Source organism: Copidosoma floridanum, unplaced genomic scaffold (genome assembly GCF_036245765.1).
Source record: "Copidosoma floridanum isolate Cflo_tuat_1 unplaced genomic scaffold, Cflo_Japanese_pri ptg000019l, whole genome shotgun sequence".
NCBI classification, from domain to species: Eukaryota; Metazoa; Arthropoda; class Insecta; order Hymenoptera; family Encyrtidae; genus Copidosoma; species Copidosoma floridanum.
The window spans coordinates 5,622,752-5,644,495 of record NW_028321896.1 but is presented as its reverse complement, the minus strand read 5'-3'; the positions used below and the strand labels follow the sequence as shown (position 1 = coordinate 5,644,495).

General features: G+C 42.6%; 1 protein-coding gene across 3 annotated transcripts in view; it reads right to left on the bottom strand.

Moving 5' to 3' along the window:
* Positions 1 to 1,878: 1,878 nt before the first annotated feature.
* milt (trafficking kinesin-binding protein milt) overlaps positions 1,879 to 21,744 on the bottom strand; it is a 45,294-nt gene continuing 25,428 nt past the window's right edge. Inside the window, exons 1-8 of one of the 3 annotated variants that reach the window (XM_089593410.1) lie at positions 17,567 to 18,140; positions 6,950 to 7,026; positions 6,491 to 6,869; positions 6,066 to 6,301; positions 5,798 to 5,988; positions 5,471 to 5,722; positions 5,039 to 5,385; positions 1,879 to 4,953 (exon numbers count right to left, since the gene is read on the bottom strand). In XM_089593410.1, the coding sequence (XP_089449536.1) occupies positions 3,893 to 4,953; positions 5,039 to 5,385; positions 5,471 to 5,722; positions 5,798 to 5,988; positions 6,066 to 6,301; positions 6,491 to 6,869; positions 6,950 to 7,026; positions 17,567 to 18,074 (3,051 nt within the window). In that variant the 5' untranslated portion in view covers positions 18,075 to 18,140 and the 3' untranslated portion in view covers positions 1,879 to 3,892. Of the gene's footprint in view, positions 4,954 to 5,038; positions 5,386 to 5,470; positions 5,723 to 5,797; positions 5,989 to 6,065; positions 6,302 to 6,490; positions 6,870 to 6,949; positions 7,027 to 13,055; positions 13,758 to 17,566; positions 18,141 to 21,744 lie in introns of those variants that run through there. The other 2 variants (XM_014348016.3, XM_089593411.1) reach the window with 2 other exon arrangements.

The window sequence follows — 21,744 nt, the reverse complement described above, 5'->3', positions numbered from 1 at the left end:
TTTGCAGATATACGAACTAAAGGAATAAAACTTAGTGCAAACGTTTTCTTGTTTTTGTAATTTTTTTGCGGAGTATGCCTACAATGACCAAGACACGGTTTGTTTTAGAAATTTTCATGACATTTAATTTTCATTAGGGCAATATTTTATAATTAAACAAAAAATTGAGCAAAAAGTCACCAGACTGCTCAAGTCGAAGTATAGTGCAAATTTGATAAAGGTAGTTGCTAAAGCAAAATTTATTTAACGGGGAAAAATACCTCAACCGTTAAGAGAAACAGTGACGGAGCAGGGAGGATCAGACTGGGCCAGCCTCAGTCTAGTGAATTATTTCAACCAATAGAAATATTTTCTACTCCCATGTTATTGTTTTTTTTTTATTATTTCTACCAATGAAGTATTGTTAAATCTTCTATTTAAATGGTCTCATTTACAGATTGGCCATTGATTTGATACTATATGATACTACACTCTGGAAATTAATATCGACATGTAGTCATCAAAAGAAAATTAAAAAATGGTAAATGATCAATTAAAATTAAAATTAAATAATCAGACTTGTAACTGAGGCAGGCTCTTTTGTCAACATTGCTGTGAATCTCAGTTCTGTCTGTTTAGTGTAACATTTTGTTATTTTAACTTTTTATCATGAAATACACAGTGTGTGTGTAAGTAACTGAGTGATCAGCGACCCATACGGCTTTTTGTGCGTACCTACTTGCAATTATATATAATTATCCCTGATAAGAGTGCGGGAGAAGCATCGAAATATTGGACCATAATCCACATGTAATTACAACTTTTATAAAAAGTCATACTTAAGTAGATACACCATCGTTTTAATTGATTATTAATTTTGACTCATGAGCAAGAGTTAGGCGTTTTGACTTACATAAAAAAAATGGTAAAGCCACATTTAATGTAAAACTTGGAGAACACATGAAGAAATACATAAATCGAACGACAAAATTCTCAAAAAAATGAAGGTATGATAAGGGAATATTTCCAAAATCAATTTTTGTAGTTTATGCAAGGACAATTTAGGTAAGAAGCAAATAATGCGAATTTGTAGAGATATATCTCAATGGAAAAACAATGGTAGAAGATGAAAATATCCCATCGAAAAATTTAAAGGCAACAGTAACAGTTAATTTTTTACAATCGTAACAATTACGATAGCACCATCAACATAAAGTTATTTAAAGTAGAAAAAATACCAACGTTTGTTGCTTACATGAGATGATGATCACGAAACGTGAAGGTTTTTGAGGTGAAAGAAGTAGTTTTTATTTATCTTTTTCAGGCCAAGAAGATAAAAACAACTTTGGACTGCGAGAAAAAAATTTGATAAAATGTACTTAAAAGAATCTACTGCATTGCAAATGTGCAATAGAAACAAGTCGGTTACTAAAGACTTGAAAGTCCTGAATTACATTTTGTGAATTTAACGAAATGTACATAAAAGAATCTACTGCATTGCAAATATGTGTTAGAAACAAGTCAGTTACTAAAGACTTGAAAGTTATGAATTACATTTTGTAAATTTAACGAAATGTACATAAAAGAATCTACTGCATTGCAAATATGTGTTAGAAACAAGTCAGTTACTAAAGACTTGAAAGTTATGAATTACATTTTGTAAATTTAACGAAATGTACATAAAAGAATCTACTGCATTGCAAATATGTGTTAGAAACAAGTCAGTTACTAAAGACTTAAAAGTCCTGAATTACATTTTGTAAATTTAACGAAATGTACATAAAGGAATCTACTGCATTACAAATATGAGTTAGAAACACGTCAGTTACAACCGACTTGAAAATCGTGAATTTGATAAGACGTATTTAAAGTAATCTACTGCATTGCAGATATATATGTTAAAAATAAGTCCATCACAAAAAGACATGAAAGTAGTGAATCGTGTATAGTTAAATTTCAGGCGATGTAAAGGATGAAATGAAGAGAAAAAGTAGTTTTGGAACTCAAACTCTTATGACCTACAAAACTTCATGGCTCAGTAAATATAATATTTGGAGGGTCATTAATCCAACAATAGTATATTAGTACTCAATGTATCCATAAGTTAATCAAAAACAAAAAAAATTTGCACTAAATTTTATTATAAGTACACACACGATCAGTTTTTATTGCGTAGTATAATTTTTGTTTCGCTTGGAAAAATTATAAATTTTCAACTACTGCATTTGAGATAAGTTCGAGGCCTATTTTAACAATAATGTGATGTCACCCATGAGTAAAAATATTTTTTTAGCAACTTACATAAATAATGATACGTAATAATTGTAACTGTTTTTGAGGATTTCATTTTCTAACTACAAGAGTGTCAGATAAGGATTCTTGTTTTTCTTTGTACAAACACAAAAATCTAAAAAGGACCCACATACCTACCTCGTTCATTGCCACTTTACAATGTCTGTACATACAAAATCACGTTTTGCTTCGAAAATACTTTGTTATCTCTCTCTTATTTTTCGTTTCAAACTACCATTTAATGCACCATTTTTATAAAATGCTCGCTTCGTTCTGCCATACACGCTTTTTTCGTCGCAACTTTCAAATAATCTTAGCTCATATCTTACAGCATGATAAAAGGCCTCAGCCGAAGGTGAGCACTATATCCCACCTTCAAATAATAGCTTTCTTCTTCGTTGAATCCAGCTATTAATATAAACTCGTATTCTCAATTTTTTTCTACATCGTTTTTTCGTTTAACGGTAAACATTATCAACACTTATGCGTACCATTATTTAAAAAATTTTTTTTTTCTACTAAAGATACATAACTAATCAACAATAAAAAAAAATTGAACGTTTTTTTAAAAGTATTTTTAGTGTAGTAGTTGTAAAAAAAAATCATTGTAGCGCTTTTTTACGAAATTATTTATTCTTTTATCGTAAATAAGGAAACGTATCACACGCTACTTATTTACTTGTAAACTTACAATATTGAGGAATTAATTCAAAAAAGAATTTATTTATTAAATTAAAAAAAAAAAAATTCAATTTCCGCTCCTGGAAGCTTTAGTGTGTCTTTGAAATCTGTCTTACTCGTCATGACAGTATAATATTTTACATTACATAAAATGCTTTCACGTCGTAAATGAAAATTAAGATAAAAATAATCTCAGTAACATACTGTTCGTGCCGAAAAAAAAAAAAAAATCAACAGTCTATAATATCCCCTAATCAATGGAAAAACGCAATTCAAAAGTAAATAATCCCTCTAAATGATTCTCCGACGAATTAACGTCGCGAGGAGGAACGTAACGAAGGATTTTTTTCTTTTGTTCGATAATTAATTTGTCGACTACTTTTTTTTTTCTTTTAGTGCAAAACTATCAGACTGCTAGAAGTATTGAGGTAAACGAAAAGCAGACAGGAATCATCCTGATTAGGAGCTAAGATTGAAAGCAGTAGAAGTGCTCTAATTAAAAAATTTACATTCGATTTTGTCATAATTATCACATTACGAAAAATTAATTCGAACCAAGTAGTTATATTTATCTAGTATTTTTGGTTCGCAATTATTTTTATTCATAAATAAGGAACGTCAGTTCAACAATGAACAGAAAATATTTGTAGAGCATCCTTAGAGAAAAAAGAAATGTGAACAAATTTTTAGTAATTTTTCTCAATGCAACTTTTCATTCACTCAAGCACGTGATTATCACGATAATGTCGAGATTACGTAACCAACATAATACTTACACGCAGTCCATAAATATGGCAGTAATTTGTCAATTAATATTGCTCATTTGAAAATAAATGAGTGTGTACAAAGCAGTCGTCAGTTCGACTGTCTTCAATCAAAATCAACAATTAATTCCTCCTAATCAGGTTATGCATCCCGTACGGCATTACCCTAATTGCGTTTAAAACAAGCCACCCTTGCGACCAAATAAAAGCGAACTAATAGTGCCTAGCGCCGACTGCGGGGCAGACTCTGTTGTGACGGGCACCGTACCCGAGAGCGGCCTCACCTGGCCTAGATCGGGCCTCGGCCTCCTTGGCCCATTGCGCCTGTGTCTCAGCGCGGCTCTACGCGCCACATAATCCTCGGCAATGTCGATCGACCTCTCGTCCCTGCCAGTAGCGAAGGAGGCGTCGAAGCGCGAGTCGTCGTTTGGGCTGCTTGAGCCCGAGGACGAGTCAAGCTCGGAGTCGAGCTTTTCCGACGATATCGAACCTTTGAGAAAGGTCAGGTGAGCCATCGAACTCTCGCGGCGGGCGTAAAGCGCGCCCGGCATCGCCAGCTGCGACATGCTCGTGCCAAGTCTCTCCATCACTCTCGGATCTCCATCGACCGCCTGGATCCTTTCTAAGCGGTCTCGCCGGGACCTTCGCGTCAGCGGTCCACTCTGTGGTATCTGACCTTGCCCAAATGCTTCGCCACCGAAAGTTCGTTTCAGCAGCTCAGTACCGCTGGTGAGTCCACCGTGCCTCATCGAGGATGTGCCGGGCACAGGCGAGCCCGACCTCGAGTGCGAAGGGCTGATATCGGGGCTGTTACAGGGTGTTACCGTAGGCGAGAAGTTCTTCTCGGCGGTCGGTGTGGCAGCGCACGAGGGCGTGACCGCTGCGATGCCGCGCTCGTTGAGCATCTTCGCCAGCCCGAGTGTTGTGGAAAAGGTTGAGGTAGAGTTGCGCCGACTGAGAGTGCGTGGAGTATTGACGCCAGAGTTAAGATTGCTGTTGGGCTGGCTGGTGACGCGGCTTGAGATGGCACTACCGGTGAGGATCGTGTGATCGTCCGGATGCATGACAGTGCTGTTGGTGAAAGTGTAAACCGAGCCCGTGTCCTGAAAGAGTTTGCCTGGATTCGCGTACTCCTCGTCCTCCTCGACGTCCGTGAGACTGAACGTCAGCAGACCTAGTTCCTCGAGCCCTCGACCTCCGCGAGTTCTTATGCCTGGTCTGTCTTCCAGTAGACCACCTACATGGGATTAAATGAACCGTGAATCAGTATAATCATCGATCCCCCATGTTCCGATGAATTAAAAATTAAAAACACTACTTGCCTAGGGAAGGCGTGGCGAGCTGTGACCAGTGATGAAGCGTCTGAGAGCCCTCGATAGGCTTGACAATCTGCAGTTTCTCCGGAAGCCGCCAACTAGCGGAACTATTGCCACTGAAGCCACTGAGATTGCCACTGCTACCAGTCGACATAATACTATCGGGTGTGCGACAGCCAAACGGAACGTAGTTTGGAGGCGACTGACCACTTCCGTCGTACTCGTAGGTGTAACCGGTACCCGTGCTGAGACAAGCACGTCGTGCCATCACTTCGGCTGGTGTCAGACGCCGCAACGCAGCCTCGAGATCGGCAGCACCCGGCGCGCCTGGAATACCGGCTTGTTGGGGACCACTGGGGGAAAAAAACGTGTAAGTACAAGATGATCGTTAATGCAAGTTCAATCGAAAGTAGTATAATCATCGTGCGAGATACTCACGGGTACTCCTCGATGTCGGTCAAAAGAGACTCGCTGTCACTGTGGCCGGTAGAATCGAGACTGGGGTACGCCGAGTTGATGTGTTTGCCACGAGCCTGCATAACCGTACTCATACGCGGTCCCAAAGAGCCGCTCGACAGCGTGGATGTTGTCATCGAGCCCAGCCGTGGAAACTGATGGCCGTCGGTGCTCGCGTTTGCGGAAGATCTCGACGCGCACCTCACCGTTTCGAACGCTTTCTTGTACGGCGGGCTGAAAATTATGGAACCAACAGTCAATACGGATCAATCATACAGTGTGGATGTGAAAAATGGCTCAATCACTCACATCCTGTCCGCAATGATGCCCGAATCCAAGCTTGATTCCGAGTACAGCGAGCACTCCAGTTCCATGGCGATAGAGTCAGGCTGCGGGGCCGCCACCAACGAAGGAAACAGCGCGCCACCTCGAGCGACCGGCATCGACCTTTTGCGCTGTTGTTTCAGCTGGTCCTGCGTTTCTGCCAACATGTTTAGAGCCTGCGAAAGGAAAAAGGAAAATAAACACATCGCCAAAGGGCCAATAAAATCCTGATTTTGTAAAACGACAAGCGCACCTCGGCGTATTGCTCCTTGAACTTGGCCAGCTCGTCGGCCAGAGCGTTCTGATTGTCCCTCGTGATGACGAGCGTGGTGCCGACCTCGTCGTGCTCCGCCATCAGCTGTGCCAACCTCAACTCCGTTTCCGAAAGCTTCGCCGAGAGGTTGACGATCTGCTCGTGTTGCAGCCTGTTCTCCTCCTTTTGCCTCTCGAGCTCCAGGGCTATGCCGTCCACCTCCATGTTAGCGTTGGCTGTTGAAAGTCAATTGCATTGAATCACAGAGGAAAAGGATCTCTCGATTGCCAGTTGAGTATGTGTATAAAAAAAAAAAAAATGACGAAACACGTGTCGACGGACCGTGCTGGAGAGTATCCGCTCATAGAGCAGGGAAGTACGTCGTATAATAATGATGGAAATAATAATAATAATAATAATAATACCTAGCTGATTGGCAACGTCCTTGAGTAATCGGGCCTCCTGCTCCTCGCAATCATCGGTCTCGTGTACGAGTTTGGTGAACTCGTTCCTCAGCTGCTTGTTCTCGTCCTCGAGGCCGCTTATCTTGCGCTGCATGACCTCGAGGTTGATGCACCGGAGGCCCGTAGGCGTCCCGGCCTCCGACTCCCCCGATTCCTCGACATCGTTGGTCAGCACCTGTATCAGCTCGGTCTTTTTGCCCACTTCATACGACAACTGGGTTATCTTCTCGTTGGCGTTCTTCAGCTCGTTTTCGAGCTCCTGCACCGTCGTCTCGAGCTTTTGGTTGTGCGAGAGGAGTTCCTTGCCGATTCGCGCCGTCAATTCCAAGTCCTTTTCTTTCTGCCCGAGAAAAGAGAAAAACAAAAAAAATAAATTGTATAATGAAGGCGCACGAGAGTTTTCGTTCGTTCGTTTCTCACCTCCTCCAGAAGCCTTGTCACTGCCTCGATATCATTATAAGTCTTGGTCATTTGGCTCACGCGGTCGCTGCATAGAACTGAAACAGATGAAAACTTTGTTCGAGTATCTCGACAAAACTTGGAATTTTCGATTTAAATTCATTTGCATGTGTTTTTTTTAAATCCTCTCTTTTGTGTGTACAAGTACGTCCTTTTTTTTTTTTTTTTAAGCTTCGAAGCAGTAGCAACAACAACTGAAAAAAGTATGGAGCTTACATATAGTATAGTTGTACAAAGGTGGTGTGCATACAAATCTGTGAATTATAAACGTGATGGTCGTATACAATAATTGTGCCGTACTTGTATGTTCTCGGAGATTTCGGATCAACTTGTATGTCTCGCAAAAGCGATGCATTATTATTATTGCATTGCTGTTGTTCAAACGATAAAGAAAAATATGATTTCTAGTGCACGAGCAACGACATTGTATGTAGTTCATAAGAGAAAAAAAAAAAAAAAAAACTGTACCTAGTGATTTGTAATTTTACCGCAGTATACTATAATCAGAATATAAACGAGGGGAGTCGCGTTTTTGGGGTCAGTCGATTCAGACCCATACGGCTCTGTTGCACGCATACGTGCATACACACGCGTGCACGGGATATTTCGACACGTACAAGGTATAAAAGCACCGGTACTTGGTTTTATTTTTTTTTCGGCATCGCAATCGAGGCCAGAAAATGCACCAGAACCCAAATTGCAGTTGACAACCAAACACTGGCTTCATGATAATCATCTCTTGTTTACATAATACAGCAAACATACGTGTAGACGCAAAAAGCCCAGCTCTATACATTTGTGAGCAATAAAATCAAAAGATTCGCTTCTAATAGTACTTACAACGAAGAGGAATCGTAAGTTATATCATTTTATGGGTCACTCACAAGAGGGTGGCACGTATTTTTTTGACCACAGGGTTGCATCGACTCGCATCTATTTTTAAAACGATAACGCAGCCACGGCTTCCTTTTTGTTACATCTCCTATTGTCCGTGCGCTTTCATTTTTTCCCGCAAGGTTCCACCCTTTGTGCATACACATAGATTGGCACTTTTGAAGAATCAACGTTCTCGTTCCCTTCGAGTCGAAGGTCACACACGCGGACTGTAGTTACAGACGAAAAATTCCATCAAAGTTTCGCAAGTGCAAGCTTTGCGAGATCCAAGTTTGAGCAAGTGGTCCAGTGTCAATCAATTGACAACAAATTTTTCTGGATCGCGAGAAAAAAAACAATGGTCAAGATGCCAAAACAAGCGTGCCATGCACGAGCGGGAAGAAGAAAAGAAAACAGAAATTCCATCGGCAAAAAAAAAAAAAAAAAAAAGTAAAGAAGCACGTCCCATTCAGTCTCATCTCTCACCTGTAAAACGCAGAATCACAAGGTTTCCGGTGCGTGCGCGCGTGGAAAATTAACATAAGTAGCTCTCTCTCTTTATCGGGCGTGCGTGCGAAGAATGGGAAAGACGAGCGCGCGCGTGAGAACAAAAAAAAAAGAGAGAGAGAGAGATGTTGCTCGCCAAAAGGGAAACTAATGAGAGTGGAAAGAATTTCATCCGCGCGCGAGGCCTCACATCGACTTTTCCGGGCGATCCTAAGTCATCTGTACTAGCTGCTGGATCCGGTACAACATGTCTATACTTATATATGTATATATACGTACGTGTGCGCAAAGAGAGAGAGAGACGCGACCTCGGCAATGAGAAAAGGCATCTCTCGTCTCGTTTCGCCGTCGCCCCTATAAGTATATACCTACCACGAGCGCGTGACTCACGCGAAACGATCTCGTTTTCTATACGCTCGGCTTTTATATTCTGTATACTTAGCTCTTCTCTTAGTTGGCTGGACAGTTTTTTTGCTCCTCCATCCTTCAACTTCGATGTACTTACTCCGGAAAAGTCTTTGGGAAAACTAGAACAATACCTCAAATGGTCTGGTGTGCTCCAATTTCAAATGGGCTATAGCGGGTGCGTGGGAAAAATTGCGCGTCGCTTTTGATTTTGCCGGACTAGCTATTTTGTTTTTTCGATGAGGAATTGACACGTGGTCTTAAGCTTGTAAATCGGTACACGCGTGCAGAATCTTCGACGATAGATACACAACCATACAGTATAGAGAAACACGTAGTGCACACAGAGTGAAGAATTTTTCAACAACAGAGAAACTTCACCTGTTAAGATTGGAAAAAAAAAAAAAAAAAAAAAAAAAAAACTTAAATCCTGAGACAACAGGTTATTGTTGACAAGCAGCAGTTACAAACAAACATACATGAAATATTAAAAACATACATCTCGCACAAGTCCTTGATCAAACAAAAATCAGTGCTCACATCAAAATTCTCCTCCGACGATTCTTGCACCATTATACCTATAAATATACTTTAGAAAAATTCAATGAACCCGAGAGAGCGTTTGCACATTTCAGAAAAAAAGATTGTAAGGATATGTAAGGCACTCGCTCGCGTGTGTGCGCGTTACAGGTGTGTGTGTATATGTAAATAAGCTGCATAAATTGAAAAAAATAAAAAAAACTCTTCCAACAGCGAATGCAGCTCTACCGCTAGTAGAATGTATAGGTATGGATATACCTGCACAAAACAATCTACAAGCAAAATCGGCACACATCGAAATCCGAGTCCCGATACCGCCTCTTCGTGCCCGGTTTCCCTCGATTCATGCGTCTTTCAGCCCGAGGCGCCCTTAATTGCCCCGCGAATCATTGTGTCGTGCTCCGAGAGAGAGAGTAAATGAGTAAATAAAACGATCGGGAATCGGATTTCTGAATGACAACAACAAAAAAAACAAACCAACAAGAAAAATAAAAGACGTATAAAACAGGTGCTCTGTTTTTAATGTCATTAAAGCTTGACACGTGTGATGATAATATTGTGTATATAGTATACAGGGCGTGTTGCCGGGCGAGCTGAGCACGAAGATCGGCGTGCCGGGGCCGGTGTTGGCGCCGCAAGACCGGCAGGTCCATGTCGACGTGGTCGCGTCGGAGGATTGGCTGCTCGAGGACAACGACAGCTGCAGTAGGCCAGAGGCGCGGTGGATCTCCGCCTCGGTACGCGGTATCTCCTCGTCGTACACGTAAGGATCCTCCTCCTCCTCCTCTTGCTGATCGGTATCACCGTCCAGGTTGGCGGCACAGGCTGCGCGGCTGCTGTTTGGTGCAGCAGCGGCAGACGGTGTTTGCGAGGAATGGCTGATGTCCCGGTTGCCGTCCAGTATGCGGTTTTGTCCGTGCTGACGCCTCGTCGGGCCGCTTTTTGCCGATTTCAAGTTAGTATTATATACATTACATGTCAGGGCTTCGTTTGAGAGATTTTTCATCAAGCGAACAAACAATTTACTGTGATTTTATTTATTACTTTAGACGCGCTCGTCCTTTTCATTATATGCCATCTCATCGTGTTACTATATTATTTATACTCATACGTATATAAGTAAAAGTATCGTTTACCCAAGGCTTTCGAATGTACACAATATCTTACGAATAAGCTGAAAATTACTTTGGAGGCTTTCCCCTTTTTCACTGCCTAACCCGATGCCAGAGGGTTTCACAACTATCAGGACATAAAAAGTGGTCCTCTGTCACAGTATATATAGCTCATTAAAAGGAAGAGATAAGCTCTCGAGAGGATCCCTCGACGATCGTTAAAAGGGAAAATGATAAAAAAAATCGACTCGTACAAGGAACGAAGAGAGGAGGGCAGTGATCCCGTCAAGGGCGCGCCTAATAATGCATGTAATATACGTGCGTGCGATTTCTTATCAACAGGAGCGTATACATGTGAGAATCGAGAAACAATAGATATCTCTCCTATGGGTTGTTTATAATTGGAGAAAAAAAAATTGTGCGGATTCAAGTACATATACCCGAGCAGCGAAGGATATACTGTTATGCGACGGAATTGCTTTCCGGTTTTGTTGTTGCTATAATTTTTACCGGTCGTATGTTGGTTGTACTTTTAATGAAGGCTATCGGTAAGCGTGACTCGTACGATAATCCGTGAAGTTTTAAAATGAATTGCGTAACCCACCACGAAATACAGATTCTAACGATTTGCGTGGCAGTGAAATAAATCGTCCGTTTATTTTTACAATCCAAACTGTGGGTATATAGGCACTTGTAATATGCAACGCGCCCTTTACACGGAGCTCATCGCGAACCCTTCAACTTTGACATTACTTGTATGTATGTAAGTATATATACGTACCTATTATTACATCACACGAGCCAATGAGACAAAGCTTCGATTGTAAGAGCGAAAGGTGAACGAGGTAAACCTATACCTATACGTATGACATATACACGTAGGTACATAACACACTTTGATATGCTGTTATGCTTGACTTTACCAAAGTCATTAGGGTCCCATCGATCGCGTGTACAGGCCAAAGCAATAGTTACCGATTATGTAAAAAAAAAAAAAAAAAAAAAAAAAGAAGAAAAAAAAACTTATTAGGGAAGCCTCAACTCGTTTCTGCTTCTCTCTCTCTCTCTCTCTCTCTCTCTCTCTCTCTCTCTACTTATGATTGCATCGTGTAAGCAGTCGTGTGTAACGTTTCGAGATTCAACTCTGGGCTGCAGTTGGGATCGTTTGGGTGTACCTGATATTACATAGCGCCGCGTCTATTTTCAAAGAGAAGATCGATGGGCAAGTGCATGGCTCGTATAGCGGGCGAGTCTGCATTATTAAAAGGACTAGTGTAGGGGGAGGGTAGAGTTGCACGTCTTTGCGAAACACTTTGCCTCAAATGAGCGGAGGTTGAGCAAGACGACACTTTTGGATGGATTTAGTGGTGGAAACAAAAAAACAAAAAAAAAAATCTACAACACATAAAATGTAATCGCAACCGCAAAAAATCCCTGAAAGAGGAGTCAATAGTCGTACTGAATTAACGCGGAATCAAGGAGACGAGCGAAAATATATATACACTTACAATAAAAAAAAAAAAAAAAAAACGTAATTACGCCGTGTTGCGTAAGCTATACGTTACCCATTGAAGTTATACATGTACACGTATCCATGTATACATATATTCGAGTACAGAAAGAAGCCGCGCGCTAATCATTTTTCGGCAAATCATCGAACGTGTTTGAGCGACGAAACAAACATCAATTTTTAATCTCGTTTCCAGGAAGGAGAGCGTGAAAAACAAAAAAAAAAAAAAAAAAAAAAAAACTTCAATGTCATTTTCTTCCGTGCACAATCAACTTCAATAAAAGCAACGGACAGAGAAAGCGGAGGAGGAGGAGGGAAGCCGTCGATTAACGCCAATATAAAATGTATAGGCCTGAGAAAAGAAAATCGGAAAACATAATAGGACCACCGACCGTTGAGAGAAGGGTGTCCCGAAATCACTTTCTCCTCGTTCAAACTTTCCCACCCGCGGCGCCGTACCCTCCATTCGCGCCCATGTATAACAAACCATATATATTGTGTACTACGTACTATATTATACTGACGGTGCAATCAGCAGGAGGGGGAGGGGTCCGTTCCCACGTGGATATCAACCTGCTGCATCAAATAAAAGGCTCCAAAGATCCTTTTCTCCAAATCGAGGCGAGCTTTGATCTGCATTTTCGCGCAAGCCATGCACATACCCCTATATTATAGGTACTTTTGTCTGGGTGGCCTTCGCACTTGAAAACGCGACGCACGCGCCCTCGGACCGTATACGCGATGACGGTGTGTTACATGTGCACGCGAAACGAGACCCTCGAGAGTCTTTCTCTTCGTAGCCCATGTGGGGGAGCCGGCACGAGCTTACGTACCGTCTGCGTTTCGAGCACGCACCCCCCTGGCACCGGCTTCGACCGTGTTCGCCTTTTTTTTTTTTTTTTTTTTTTTTTTTCTTCAAATATTGTTTACCTCTTCCTCTGTTCAATCAGCTCGAATGACACATTAGTCGCACCGTTGCGAGATATATTTACCCCTCGACGTTATCTTACCCAAATAAAGTATATACATAGCTTTCCGGCTAATGCGATCAAGTGGACAATTAATGAATAATCGGTGGATGATTGAAGAAAGAACCTAATCGTAAACTGCATATAATTACCATTAAGCAAAAAAATCCGGAGAAACGCGAGTTTCTGGCCCCTCTCTCGCGAGGCGCTGTCAGACAGTATACACTATACGTACAGCAGCGGGAAATAAAGAAGCCCAAACCACCTTATTCTTCTCCTGCTCTCGGCAGATGGGAGTTATTGCAGAGGGTGGTTACGTGTGTCCTTCGATCAGCTGCATCCGTGCACCATCCCGATTTTACATGCCATGTGTTATGTGGTGGACAATGCAACGCGCAAAAGCTCCGCAAGCTCGGGCACTTATTCTGGCTGGAACTCCGTTGCTTCGTTCATTATCCCTTCTCTTTGTGCGTAACGAGAGGTGTAACGCATGCACCGCCGATTTTGAGAATAAAGCAGGCACGACGTCATCGTCGATTACGCTACATATACCTAATTGCGTGCTTGTATACGCGGATAACTCGAAACTTGACTTGTTTCACACGCACAGAATATTTATAAACCAACAGCTTATTCACCATGAGAGGTGTTTATGTATCACACGAGCACTTGCAGACACAGAAAAGGAGGGGAGGCTCGTACAGTCGCAAGCACAGCACCGTGGGTATATTAGTATATAGTCTCCGGACGAGTTTATCAGCCGAACGGTAATATGTGTAAAAATTGGACAGGTGCAAGACACGGACGGTTCGACAGATCGATGCGGACGTGAGGTTCATCGGGCGGATATGGCAATTATATAAAGTAATTATATTGTTATGTGATATTATTAGCGGCAGTGCGCGGCTGCTGCAGGATAACCCGCTCGGCGACGACTAAGTCACAATATTTCCCTCTCTCTCTCGCCCAGACCGATCGATCCGTCACACGCGCGTGTACGTGTACGACGCCCACCCCCCCACCTCATTCTCGCTGTGTATATAGGTGTACGTGTGGGTCACAGAAAAGAGAGGCGTCTGCAGCTCTACGTATGAAAACTCTGTCTGCGTGTGACCCACCGACTCACAGTCGCGAGTTTTAGTAGGGTATCGCATAGACACGCGCACACAACTTTGCATGTTGTAGTACAATGTAATAAAAAGAAAAAAAAAGAGAATACTGCTGGCGGGGAAATCTAGCAATAATTGTAGTGGTGTGTGCACCGTTTCGTGCGCAAACTCCGGGGAGAGCTTGATCCAGCGCGCGAATTTCGAGCTTGCTCTCCTTTACATTGTACGTACCAACGTATTTTGTGACGGCCGTCTGATGAGCTCTTGTGGCTTTTTGTTGTTAGGTACCTCGTTTTTTTTTTTTTTTTTTTTTTTTTTGTGTCTTCTTGCACTCGCAGTCGAGGAATCTCGCAGAGAGTCGGGATGAAAAGAAAGAGAGATACGATGCACCGTACAACACTCTCGGCGGAAATGACGAGGCGTGTTTTCTCGAACTGGTTTTGTACGAAGGTATGCACTTTTTTTCCCTTGAAAAGTTGCAAACTGATCCAGAGGAGGACGAAGGAATACTCGTTTTGATGTGTGGTTGGAAAATTTTTCTTGTCAACGAAATCTTTGTACGAGAGATGATGTATTTGGTAAAAAACAAAGTAGGTATGTTACTCGATAGTTTGTTTTACCCAATGAATGCTCATCGGCATCGGAGTCAGGGTTTGACGAGCAGACACAAATGTAACGGCCGATACTTTTTCAAAAATACAAACAATTCCCGAGGTATAGCGCTCTGTGCATTGCCCCGCGGTCTCGACTCATGCAAGCACAGTTACTTGAAGCACCAACGAAAATAACAGCGAATGACGAATCAAATGAAAATATTAGACAAATCTCGTCACGAGAGCGATTTTACGTGTATACACATAATAATAATATAGCGCTGCAAGTTACACAATCTATATACTATGTATTGTACCTTAAAGTGCTACAGGGATGCACATCGTGTAATTTATCGTTGGCCAACTGTATATACGACTAGGCATCGAACGATTCTGTAACGCGTTACGTCACCATCGTAACAGTGCGCTTTTCCAAATCCGCTTTCGAAGGTGATGTGCATGTACAATATTACACGAAAGACTCGTGTTTAAAATGATGCAGCACAAATAAGTATAAATCTTTGGAGTGTAGGCGCACTACAAATGTCTTGCACTTATGAATCGTAGGTATACGTATTATCGTTCGAGCGTCTACATGCTTATATAGAAGGTCATCCGGTGATCCAGACGCATCATCGGGTTTTTGCTTATAGTCTGTTGGCGTGTCCTTCGCCTGAAGTGCTCTCCGCGGGATTGATCTTCTTATGGCCGTAAAGCAAAAACGAGAATCTCCCCTCCTCTTCTTTTCATTATCAACAGCGACGGAGACGAAGCGGTACGCTTTGAGCTTTGGTAGGTATATGCTTAAGCTGTATTTTTATTTAATTTGTTTCCTTTTGTTTCATATATACGTATATCCTCCTGTTATATAGGGTAATATACCACCTATTACAAACACCAAGCTCTTCATTATCTTCAGTCCCGACATTTTACAGTTACTTGTTCACACTAAAAAAAAAAAAAAAAAAAAAAAAGCACACGTAGATAACTCTGGGTCCCAGGTATATATACAAGTACTTTTATTTGTAATGTCATTATAGCGAAGAAATGACGCTTATTGCGTAACATCTGCTGGTATGCACTCAACTCGGGGTAACTTTTCCCGAAAGGCAATGCAATGACGATTACTTACTTACACATTCTTCCTATTCTTCTTTCCCAATGGTAAATGTTTTCCCGTGGATCATTGCGGATCCACACGAGTATACATTTATGAAAAAATATGAAGGGGACGTTGCTGTTGGGCTGTGTATATGGTATGCCGATGATGATATACATGTCGCAATCATAAATTGATTAACATACCGTGCATCCTCTCCATAGTCGTATACTTACATTATGTATGGTATATAACGTTACTTCAAAATCAAGTATATATAAGTATATGGTGGAAAATCAGTCAACTTGATGTGCCGGATAATTGCGTTATCAATTACTAACCGTGTGCACGCGCTCTCTCCCTCTCCCTATCTCTCTTGCAAAGCAGGCATGCAAAAGTACAGAGAACAAAACAACCGCTCGAAAACGGTACTCTCCTGCGCTCACACATGTGTATATGTATATTCATATAATAGCGTATATAAGCACACACGCGCGCAAAAGGACGCATGATAAGTATATACAGTAATACCAAATGCAATGTGATATAGCTAATTGTGTTACACGCGGATAAATCAATGAGACGTGTTTTTTTTTTTTTTTTCCCGCGCGACTAAAGAAAAAACACAAGCCGCATCAGTGAGCAACGGTACGTTTAATGCGGCGTTACACGCAATTAACATCGTTACAACGACCTGCACTCTGCTCCCGCTTCCAATAACCCCTTAACAGTATATTACTCGTATACCTACGCGTGGGTAAACCCAACTGCAAAGGTGGTAATTATGTACAGCGACACACAATTGATATTTGTGCGCATACCTACTTTGCACACACATATATATGTTGCCTGAGAGAAAACGTGTTAAACACACAATCGCTTGCTTATAACTTAAATCCTATCGTTAGTGCGTATACATAGAGGTGTCTGTGACGATGCACATGCGATGTATATCGCTTACGCGGGTGTAAGCGACAGCTATTGTTCATCGATCTCTCTTTTTTTTTTTTTTTTTTTTTTTTTTTTTTTTCACCCGATGTAAGCCCACAGCTGGTTAAGCGGTCGTTGGAGCGGTTAAACTCTGCAGCACCGCACTTAATATTTATACACATACATCACACAGAGCGGGAGTGCATGCTTTTTTTCTTCTTCTTATTTTTCCCTCCTATATAAATATATTGTCGCGCAAACCTGATGGTATACGACTCGGTAATTGTATCGGGTTACTCTTGCGGTGTGCGCACACCTTAATCGGGTATATAAATTAATCGGGTATCCGTAGAATTGAGCAACCGTACCGGGAATATACTTACCTGCTATATCGACCAAATGAGCTTGGAGTGAAAAACGCGCTGATATGGATTACATAGTACTATACAAGTGCAGTGTAGTGTTTTTCTTTTAAAAAAAGGGGAACGTATACACAATGAAGACGTTGTTGCTGGGAAGTGAAATGGTATATATAGGTAACGGTGTGCTCATTGCCGAAATGAAAGTAGCTGACACACACCTACGCATAATATAGCAATTCGACATTTGATTCATTAGTAGATGGGTTTAAAATGCAGGCTATTGCGGCGTCGCGAAAGCGCGCTGTGCTCAACTATACACCTAACCGGGCGCATATATATTTATAATACTTGATCATACACGTTGGATTGCAAAAATTGCGGAGAAAGAGAGTGTCCGCGGTGCAACTTTTTCTTCCACGCGAAAAAAGCTGGTTCCCCCGTTTCACCGGAAGAACTGCACATGATACGCAGGTATACCTATAATGTACTTGGCGAACCCGCGCGTTACGACAACCAAGAGCGAAGAAAAAAAGAAGGGCAGTTATATATACGAGCGGCACATAATATTACCTCTGTTGAGCAGCAGGGTCCTAACGACCCTGATGTAGATCCTCCCGTGTTTCGTCCTGGCGACGTGGAAGAGAAAATCCGAGAGCTCGCCCTCGGCCTCGAGGATGTCGGTGTCGGCGAGGCTCTCCCGCATCGCCTGGACCCTGTCCTCGGGCGTGCTCTCGTCCGGACTGGCGAGCCCGTGCTCCATGAACTCGACGACCCCATAATCGTCCCACAGCTCGCACTCGCTGCTGCCCTTGGGCCGCCCGAGCCAGGGTCTGCGACGCCTCTCGAGCGCTTCGTCCCGGGTCACCTTGCCGGGCAGCGGCAACGACGTTGGTGGCTTGACTCCATCAGCCGCACTGGTCGTACTCGCTGACGAGTCGTCATCGTGCAGGCTACAGTTGGCCCCGAATCCGGACACATCGAGGGCTAGGCTCTCGAACGAGGACTCGCCCCTGCTGTTGTTCCCTCGGGGTGTGCTCGTCGTCTTGGTCCTGGTTGCGGTAGTCCCGTCCTGGCTCATGACATCGTTCGGACTACCGTAGGCGCTCGAGCCTCGTCTTCCTTTGGGAGTCTCCTGTTTTGGTCTATTGTTTGGTCTATTGACTATGCCACCTGGTTACTTTGGTCGGGTGCTCTCGTCGGAAAATACGTGCATAATCAACGCCGATACTCTGCTCCCTTTGCCGGTGTTTTTTTTTTTTTTTTTTGTTCTAGAAGCGAATAATCCTTTTACACGTTTTTCTCTCTGTGCGTACATATGGTTACTTAACTCCCTTTTTTTTACGATCGTTGGTTTTTTTTTTTTTTTTTCGTCTAGACGAGAGAAAGATGGCTTCAACATGATATTCATGTGTCGGATCGATAGTTTCAATAAAACGATTAAACACGTGTACACCTCAAGAGTCTATATTGATACGTTTTGGCACAAAAATGCTTCGGGAAGAGAGTCGTTTCGAGCTCTTTTATATATTTTTTTTTTTCGCAATGAAACGCACGCGATTGAATTCTTTGGCACGTCGGAAGGACATTTTTCGTCGCTATATAAGAAAAAAAGGGGGGGGAGGGGAGGGCCTTGTTATATACACACACAATACAACAGCCATGGGCCGATAACTCGGAGACATTTTGGCAAACCGGTGACCGCGCTTGCTCCAGATAAAAATTCCCTCTGGCTCGGGCTGCTGGCGTCCCAAATCGGGGGGAAATAAAAGGACCCGTTCTAATTTTTGTGGAAAAAATTCCCACACCCCTTCCCTGAGAATAATGAGATGAAATATATAAATAAAAAAAAAAAAAAAAAAAAAAACAGATTCTGTAGTAACAGCAGGTGAAACAAGCTCATCTCGTCGATCGAGCTGTTTCACAGTCCGGTTGATTATTCGTATACCCCACAGGTGCCAATGTACATTTCTAGGAGCCGTGAACCATCGGAGACGATGGCCTCTCTGTACGAGATCTCGCGACTCTCTCTCTGTAAGAGCACATCCGCCGCTCGATCGATGGAAAAGTGCGGACGGACGTGCAAAAAAGCGACGGAAGTTAATAACGTGGATCGCGCGTGGAAAACATTATTTTGACGACGAAAACCATTGGCCTTTCCGGCCCTGGAAGCACACAAAAAAAAAGAGACGATACGGTGCTATACACACAGGTATAGCTTTGGTCCCGTGAGAAAACACGCGTGTAGGTTTTTTAAAAACATTTTCTCTCCGGTGAAAATGAATACATCCCCCCCTGCGGTTTTGCTACCTGGGAACTACAGGGTTTTACGCGAAATCGATACGCGTGGTATTCGATGTGTATACACTCAAGAGAATTCTCCCTCTCTCGTTGTTTGATTTTGCCAAGACGCTACCTCGAAAATAACGAATGTACAACCGACAGAAGATAACTTTTAATGGGCGGGCTGGCGCCAACCCACACCCACTACGGGTTACACGTTACGCGGACCGTGAAATGAAAGACCAATTTTCGAATGATCTACGAACCAAATGATTAAAAACCGCAAAGAAACGCCTAGTCACGAGTTGTCGATTCCCAAAGGGGTTTGGAAAAATAATGCCACTTGGTAATTTCACACGGTAATTTCGAGATCATTGTTGCTCGATAAACTGCCCGGAAAGACTTGCTTGAAGTAGCCGAGAGAGAAAAAGAGCCCATGGAAAAGGAAAATGTTGGGGGGTCCTGCACTTACGAGATTGTTCTTATTCATTGGCGACATTGGCGTATATATAAGAGAGACAAACAATAGCCCGTAGGAGGACTCGGGGGAAGCTGCGAGAGCGACAGATGGGCGAAACGAGCAAATAAAACAATAAAAACGAAAGGCGACCAATAGAGGAGGAAGTAAAGAAGAAAGTGCCTCCGATGTATACTCATAGTCCTTCGCCCTAGTTTCTTCCGAACCAATTTCCGCGTGTGGTCTCGAGAAACTAGAGTATAGTATTAGGCCGCTTGGACGGACGATTTACCTCGAGATGGACAAAATGACACGTGCCACGGGGAAACGAGCTCCTTTTTTTTTTTTTTTTTTTTTTTTTCAAACAGAGCCTCGTTTGTTACTCGACGCAACAAGTAACCCATAATTGAAGTACGCGTGTAAAAATATATACCTACTCATAGTCACGCGAGGAAGAGCAAAAAAAAAATAGGAAGGGGGTAACAAGTACGGAGCCTCGGGAGGACTCTGTTTTGGTCCGTCGAGCGCGAACAATGCGGCGTGTCCGAGTATACTTTTTATACAGTATTTCGCTTCTCCTCCTCCTCCTCCTCCTTCTTGTACAGTTGCGGAACTGATGGCTCATGGAGTAGGTACTTATAATGTGTATATTATGCACTTAGAGGCTAGTGATTTGCCTGACTTGCGGTACAAGATTGACGCTCGGTAAAAAGATGCGCGGATATGTCTGGGAGAGTATTGTACTTATTACGCGTTGGCGCCTTTCGCCACCTCCCCCCCCCCAGCCTTCGTTGTTGCGCGAGTGTGTGCTTCCTGGCGAGGTGAAGTTTCTTCCATCGGAATGTAATTATTTTTTTTTTTTTCCTTTCTTCGCAGAGACTTTTTATCTCAGGAACGAGGATGACATGAAAAAAAATTCTTTTGATGGCCATCCATCGGTGATTGCGACGGTGGACGGCGAGAGCGAAACAAATTCCCTTGAAAATTTACAATAATTTATACGATCGTGTCACTCGAAGATCGAGCTGGCACCATACGGATGAATCGACGAGTGGTTTGCGGAATTATCGCGAGAATCCCTCGCATCTTAATCGAAAAGAAAAATTATCATCAGAGCCCGAGAAAGGAAAATCTCGTGATGATTTCTTTTCCCTCTGGCGGTGCCACGATAAAAAAAAAAAAAAAAAAAAAAAAAAAAAAAAAAAAAAAAAAAAAAAAAACGGGAGGAGGGGAAAGAAAAGAAAAGATGAACGATTAATATACAGCCACACATCAGCGAGCGGACAATGAAAAAACGTCTCTGCCGTTGCCCGATTGTTAATTAGCGAAAGCCGCTGCATGCATATATATATTGTATACACACGTACATGGGCGTCGTAATGGATATTTTTGCGCGTTAATTGGAGCGAGCCGTCCTTTTTTTTCCTTCCTTTTCGACTCCTTTCGCGCCTCGACGCCAATTGGAGTGTCAAGTTTTGCCTACCGAGCGTATTACAATATAGTACGTCCACATAGTGGGTACTTACGTGTCGCCTCTCACGCTGACGTGTGAAATTAAGACCCACCTATCCGCGTCGAATCATCATCATCATCATCTCTTTTCGCGGTACGACGGCTTTGACGGACAACAAATGTCTCGGCTCCGGAAGATGCACGCACGGGAACTTTTTATCGCCAATAACAAAGAGACGAGAAATTTCTCCCTTTCCTTTCGCACGCGTCGGGGATTAAAATTTTTGAAAAATTACAGCCGAGTATACATATTTCACTACAGCCTCTCTCTCTCTCTCGTGTGCCAAGTAACTCGAGTCCTACACTCCACTCCGATACACCTATCTTCGAAAGAAAAAGACGAGGAGAGGAGAATAAGACACAAGAAGGAACATATTATACATAAGTAGTGATGTAAACAGCACGCACTTCCTTTATGACCTGTCAGCGGTGTCTGTGTAAGTATATACCTGTTTCTTGTACACCGACGTCTGGCGACCAATTATCATCCCCCTCTGCC